General features: G+C 39.4%; 1 protein-coding gene across 1 annotated transcript in view; it reads right to left on the bottom strand.

Moving 5' to 3' along the window:
- Positions 1 to 581: 581 nt before the first annotated feature.
- The window catches only part of LOC103701002 (probable enoyl-CoA hydratase 1, peroxisomal), a 7,748-nt gene continuing 861 nt past the window's right edge, over positions 582 to 7,468 (bottom strand). The window contains exons 2-3 of the mRNA XM_008782927.4: positions 1,428 to 1,710; positions 582 to 872 (exon numbers count right to left, since the gene is read on the bottom strand). Of these exons, the coding sequence (XP_008781149.2) occupies positions 771 to 872; positions 1,428 to 1,710 (385 nt within the window). The 3' untranslated portion in view covers positions 582 to 770. The remainder of the gene's footprint in view (positions 873 to 1,427; positions 1,711 to 7,468) is intronic.

The raw sequence follows: 7,468 nt of genomic DNA, 5'->3' as shown, positions 1-7,468 counted from the left end.
GAGAGAGAGAGAGAGAGAGAGAGAGAGAGAGAGAACAAGGGTCCATTCTTATCCCAGTGCAAGGATGGGCATCCTGCCTGTAATGTACCATGATAGGAAACAGTCCTTTTGCATTGGAACCTTGATAAAGTTTTCGTCTGTTGAGACTAATTAGGATTGTGAATCTAAACTTTCCCCTAGGTAATACGAGAATTGGCTGGCTTCGGTAGCACCAGTACTAGAAACTGTGGAACAAAAAAGATGTACTTCTGGTCATCATCTCCACCGTCCATCTCAATAAATATTCTCAAGACACAACGTCTCCACCATCTAATGGGACACCCGTAGCATCAGCTAAATATCTGCTGTTATGGACCATCAAAATGAGACAATATCTTCAACATTTTAATCTAAATTATTTTACAAACTATTCTGAAAATTTCAGTTCTCTACCAGATTCGATCTTCGGTTGCTCTGCAATTCGATCTTGACAGACTTGAATGTTTTGCATCGCTTCTTCTCTCTCTTCAGTTCCTTGTTAGTAAATTTGCAACTCATGATCAGTAGGTCCCCTTCTGTCCCAATTAAATTCACATTCTATAGAAAAGAAAAAAAAAATTATATGGTCCAAACGTGGAAACAAAGTCTATATACAGAATATCCAAATAAAAGAGAAATTGTCATTCGTTTCTCAACTGAATGCTCTCGTATGAGGTTTTACATAACAAATTTATTGAACTTCTCCATCAGGAAGCTTTTAAGTTTATTCCACCAAAGATGAACAAAACCATCTACATCTTGGAAGAGGGCTTTGAACTTCGACCTGATATGAATTTCTTCATCATCTCAAATTGCTCCTTGGTCATGCCATCATAATAGCTATGAGCTCGCTCCTGAAATTAACAACAAAGTAGTCAAATAAGAATACATATTCACACACATTAACAGTTCTAAAATTTAGCTAAAAAAAACTGCTGACATAAACACATAATGGCTGCAAGTTTTTTTTTTTTTAAGTTTCTGAGAAAAATCATAGTGGTAGCAATTATAGAGTACAAGAAAAGGACTTGATAACTCCAGTAAATTGGGTATTCCAGTCATAGTATTCACTCTATACCACCAGAGTGGTAATTAAATGCGGAAACATCAATCAAATGCACATGTATGTTGGCATCCAATGAATGGTGTTGTATCGCCATGCATCATGTTTCCACATTTGTGGTGCATGCACACAGGTCGCATTCAGATCCACACAAATTTTCAGAAGTTTGCATTACCATGGATGAATAATAAAGGGCTTTAATATCCACATGGAGCTGAGAATATCACACGACAAATTTTTATAGGCAAAAATCAAAGTTCAACTGTGAAAGAAAAATGGTTTAGTGGATTGAAGGTTTAACCCATATTGTCAGCAGAGAGGCTAATGTTTTTGAAAGAAATTTCACCTTTTCAAGGGCAAGAGCATGGGCCAAGTCCAGTTTGAACCCATCATTTAAAACTGACTTGTACCTCAACACCATATCTCTATTGTTCCTTAGAATGGCCCCTGCAACCTCTTTGGCTTTCTTCAACACCTCATCGTTGTTGACAACGTGATTAACAAGCCCCCACTTTTCTGCCATCTCTGCAGTTAGGGCCATGCCAGTGAGTGATACTTCTCGAGCCCTATTTGGCCCTATGATTCGTGAGAGCTTTTGCGAAAGGCCCCATGATGGAAATATACCAAACCTGAATGATGCATTAACTATCAGCCTAACTTGAACAGCAAAGTGAATTAGAACAATTAAAATTTCAGAACAGAAAGGATTATCAAAATATAAGGAATTATAAATATTAGATGCAGAAATCAAGGGATTATTCCAATATCTAGCATATTGTCATTGTACAGTTGATAAGAGGGAGGACGAATACCAGACTGGGCGTGGATTAGACCCAGTTCTCTTGTGTCAGTACATGGGACTTAACCAACTAGGGCAGTGGGCAGCCTCAACAGCGCGCGCGCACACACACACACACTAGGCTTCATATCAGCAAAGCCAAATCGCGATCTGAATTAATTAAGACTACCAGCTAGCTATATGTATCTGCCACAAAGCTATCAAATTTGGAAAAGAATAGACAATCATAATCATCCAATGAATTTGATAAAGCATTTTGTAGTCTGCCTACTTATTGCTATCTCTAAACCCTCCACTCTCCCCCTTCATATCCTTCTCATTCAAGTCAATTATCATTACTTTTTTACCTTTTTCATGGGTGCCCCTGTGTGTGCAGGTGTATAGGAGGTCAATTGGCAATGGACCACACAATGGAGGGTGGTAGCCCTCCACCAAATACCCATAACCCTCCAAACTGTAGTGAAGGCAGGCCCTAGTCTCTGGCAAACTTTTTGGTACTGATTTACCTAGTTAGTACAGCAATCATTACATATATTTGTAGGTTGCAAATGAAATGTCTAACATTCTGTAGCTGTACAATTATGTTCTCATAAAACCATGATACTTTAGTGCATTACACATATTCTCATCAAACCATGAAACTTCTAAGCAGCTTAAAGTAAAAATATACCAGAATGGGAATCCTTCCAGGAAAGATCAAAATCTCCACTGTTTCTCCTGAGAAAAGGTTGAAAATTATCAAATTGGTTCAACAATACTGTTAGATGATCTGGTCCAACATCGACACCTGTTTACTTAGTTGACATTAAGACTTTCCACACCTGATTAAGATAAGACCTGTTTATATGACAACGTAGTTCAAAGGATATACAGTTTTCAATATCCCAATGTGTCTCTGTGAATTCAGTTGTTCTATATGCCTTCAATATTAATGTATGATTGCCAACAGCTGGTAGCTCAGCTGGTTGGCATCCACCTGTTCTAAGTAAGAGATATCAGGTTAGTGGTGGAAAAACATTAGGAGTCCCGGATGGATAAAATATCAGCAAGAAAATGTGCTTAAGCTATCAGAAAGTGCAAGCTTCAGTCATCCATATGTTAAGCTAGTCTTAAAAAATACATGCAAATAAGAAAACTTTCACTGAATATTTGCACCCAGAACATGCACAACATCTTTAGATCGTAGGCATCTCTATTATTTATGCCAATATATATTTAGAGGGGAAATCAAATACATTTTAGATGTCAAAGTAGCCATGGTAAGCAAGAATTAAGTAGGACTAATAGTTCAGACTAATTAGCACAGTATTAGTAACCTTTAGCTAGTAGGCCTTCTATTACTCATCACCAGGGTTACCATACCGGGCCGAACCGGATGGTACGCCCCATATGGAAAGCTTATGACGAGATGGTCAAAATCGCAATCAATTAAAGACTAATTTCATCTTTTTTTTGCTATTTTTGGTTGGTCAAACTTGTTCTTTTTATATCAAAAAAGATTTGAGAAAATTTTGCACCGATAGGTTTAGAGAGTACGATTTTTTTTTTTTTGTGGGGAGGGGGGGGGCGTTGAACTAGGAGATTTGGGTAGTATACGTGTTTTTGTTGGAGTTTTCTTAATTCGAGTTATATTGCTATTTCTGGTGATTTTGGATTAGAGTCTTATAAACAGGGGATGATGATTGTGCAATTGAACATTGTTCATAATAATATTGAAACTTACTCTCTGACTTTTTCCAATAAGTTTCTTAAGCAGATAGTGTGTTTTTTTTTTTTTAAGACAACGGTGCTTATCTCTTTCTGCAACATGCTTCTGCTACGAGATGAAGTAGTATTAGAAAAACCCAGTACGTTCCTAGCTAACGATGAAGTTATTGCAGAATCAATTTCTGCCACTTGAAGCAGTATCAAAATTGCCGCAAGGGAAGCCAATCAGTGCAAGATTATACTGCAGAATTCTTTTAGCTCACCTCACACAAACGATTGAATGAGATAGAAGCCCAACAGGTCACTAATTAGTTCGAGCATTGGGCCAAAAATATAGATAGGGTTAAGATGCAACCAGTCTACCAACTTAATGAGTTAGTTCGACTAGCAACTCATATATAGGAGCAGCTTGACTGTCGAAACTTAGAAGCCAACCAAGAGCAAGGCTGACGAGCATGGTTCCCCCCTTGTCACTCGTGGATGCAAAGCCTAGAAAAGTTGATCAAGGGAGGCCCCAGTAGGAATAAACAATCAATTGAATTTCACTTCGAACTTAAAACAAGAAGAGACCTAAGGAAGCAAGTGGGCAGAACAAGCCAATCCAGGCCAACAACTACTAACTCATTCTTATGCACACCCTCCACCAATAATGTGCATGTCGTGCAATCAACCAGAGCTCCAACCAATATCATGAATGCACTACAACAAACATTATAGACCCCGAAAAAGTAAATGACTAAAAAGAGAACCTATATTAAGAAGATGACAATATCCACGATGTGGTTGATGGTGGCGAGATCAACTATAAAGATTCGGGCTTGAACATTGTAGTAAGGCAACTACTACTGAGCCAGAAGGATGAGTTAGGATCATAGTGGCACAACATGTTCCAAACATGAGACTTCACCAAATGGGAAAGTTTGTGATGTGATCATTGATGGTGGTGGAACCGAGAACCAAGTGTCAAGGTACATGGTGGAGAAATTGCAATTAAAGACACGGAAGCATCCAAATCATGATGAGGTGTTGTGTGATGTAGTTGATATGGATCTATGCCACCTATTACTTGGTAAGCCTTGGCAGCATGATGTAGATTCCTCTCATAGGAGAAGGGATAATCTGTTTATATTTTATAAAGATAGAAGGAAAATCATCTTAGGCCCAAAGAGAGAAGATAATCAATTTGAAGCTTCTAAAGTGAAGGGCAAGTCCTTTATAGTGGAAAAGGATTTGTGAAGGTGAAGAGAACTATGACTTTAGTAGTGCAGGAGATGATGTGCCGCCCACAGATGGCCCAGAGTAGTTGAAGCCAATGATGAAAGAATTTCAAGAGATTATGCCTAAAGAACTTTCAAATGGCCTATCTCTTATGAGAGATATCCAGCATCATATTAACCTCATTCCCGGCACAACCTTACCCAACCTACCACATTATCGGATGAGTTCCAAGGAACACAAGATTCTACAAGGCCAAGTGGAGGACCTGGCGTGCAAGGGTTTGGTGTGAGAAAGCTTAAGACTATATGTTGTTCCAGCTTTGCTGATGGCAAAGAAGGATGGGAGTTGAAGGATGTGTCTGACAACCAGGCTATTGGTCAAATTGCTGTAAAGTACAGGTTCTGAATTCCACACTCAGAAGTGAATACCACCAGATTTGGATCAGACTTGGTGATGAATGGAAGACAACATTCAAGACTAAAGAGAGCTAATAAGGTGGTGGGTCATGCTTTCGAGCTCTCAACAACATTCAAGACTAAAGAGAGCTTATAAGGTGGTGGGTCATGCTTTCGAGCTCTCAACCCATCACATTCATGAGATTGATGAACCCTTTATTGGAAAATTTGTGCGGGTTTACTTTGATAATATCCTCATGTACAACTACAGTGCATCTGAGCATCTCAAGCATCTGCAAGCTGTCTTCTCCATCCTTCAAAAGGACAGCTTGTATGTGAACCTCAAGAAATGTAGTTTCTTAACTAATGGCCTGGTTTTTTGGGCTATGTGGTTAGTGCTAAAGACATTCAGATGGATGAGGAGAAAGTGAAAGGCAATATGTAAGTAGTCTACACCAAGATCTGTTGCACTCTTGAAAGAGAAGTTGACTTCTATGCTAGTATTAGCTCTTCCTAAATTTATCAAGTTATTTGAAGTTGACTGTGATGCCTCGTATGTTGGAATAGGAACTACTCTTTCTCAAGAAGGCCAATTGGTGGCATATTACAGTTAAAAGTCAAATGATAGATGAAAAAAGTGGTCCACTAACAAGCTCGAGTCAAGCTATGAAGTCCAAGCTTTGAAGTATTCGCGACATTACCTTATTCAACAGGCCAAACAACACGAAATGGATGCATGCTAGGTGGATTAGTACTTTGGAGGAGTACAATTATGTGTTAAAACACAAGTCTGGCCAGCAGAACAAGGTGGTTGATGCACTGAGTATAAATATCACTCTGCTGGTTACTTTGAATAATAGACTATGGGTTTCAACTACCTAAAGAACTTTATACAGACAATGGATATTTCAACGGAAAATGGGCTAGATGCACCAAAGGACAGCGTGGAAAATTGCCTGTCTAGGATGGTTATTAAATCAAGGGCAATCAGCTACGTATTCCTCGAAGTTCCTTACTTGAGCATATTGTCCAAGAACAACATGCACGTGGCCTAGCTGCTCACCTAGGATGAGACAAGACCATAACCATGGTGGAGGACAGCTATTATTGGCCTCAAGAAGGATGAGGGAAGACATGTTGGAGTAGTGCTGTAGATACCAAACTGCAAAAGGCCATTCATCGAGCACCAGTCTGTATGCTCCACTGCCTATTCCAAGCACACTCTAGGGGAACTTGTCCTTGGATTTTCTATTGGGTCTTTCGAGGACTCAACGAGATATGGATTCTCTTTTTGTGGCAGTTGACAGATTTTCAAGGGCGACACACTTCAACCCATGCAAGAAGACACCTAATGCCTCCAATGCTGCAAATCTTTTCTTTAAGTAGTGGCAGTTCGTCTTCATGGCATGCCCAAAACCATCAATTCAAATCATGACAGAAAATTCCTTAGCCACTTCTGGCGAACCCTTTGGAGATGGTTTGACACATCCTTGCAGTACAACAATACACGTCACCAACAAACTGATGGTCGGATGAGGATAGTGAACCAAACTCTTGGGACCATCATTTGATGTCTTCCCACCGACAAGCCAAAGTAATGCGACTACCACCCGACACAAGCTGAGTTGACTTCAACAATATGGTGAATAGATCTACATAGAAATCACCTTTCTAGATTGTCGATGATCGAAAACCTCAACATGTACTAGATTTGGTACCTTTGCCAAAGATTCTAGGAATGAGGAAGAAGTTGAAAAGCACAGGCGAGCACAGTGTTCCAAGAGAGAGATCGGGGGATGATGTATATGACAAAGGAATGTTTTCCAGCAAGAAAATGTGACAAACCAAATCACAAAAAGATTGGACTATATCGGATCATCAAGAAAACCGATGATAATGCCTATGTTACCGATTTGCCTGACAATATGAGAATCACAAAAACTTTCAATGTTAGAGATCTGTTTCGATATCATGAGCCACAACTTGTGACAATAACTGCTAAAAACTCAAGGATGGTATTTTTCAACTGGAGGGGGCTGATGCAGAACAATTTTATCTGGAGAACATGGATCAAGCCAAGTTGCAAGTTGTTACGTGTGCGTAGGACCAAAACGTGCAAGCTTCAAATAAACGAGCATAACTTTCAAACAATAAGTCGAATTTCAGTGATCTAGGTGGCATTGGAAATCTTACAACGAAATAGTAAACAAATCGCAAATCAATTAAAGGCTAATTCCAGTGTGACCCGAGTTGAACTGGCAGAAGTAG

Source organism: Phoenix dactylifera, chromosome 3 (assembly GCF_009389715.1).
Source record: "Phoenix dactylifera cultivar Barhee BC4 chromosome 3, palm_55x_up_171113_PBpolish2nd_filt_p, whole genome shotgun sequence".
NCBI lineage: Eukaryota > Viridiplantae > Streptophyta > Magnoliopsida > Arecales > Arecaceae > Phoenix > Phoenix dactylifera.
The sequence above is the reverse complement of the archived record's forward strand: the minus strand, read 5'-3'. Positions and strand labels throughout refer to the sequence as shown.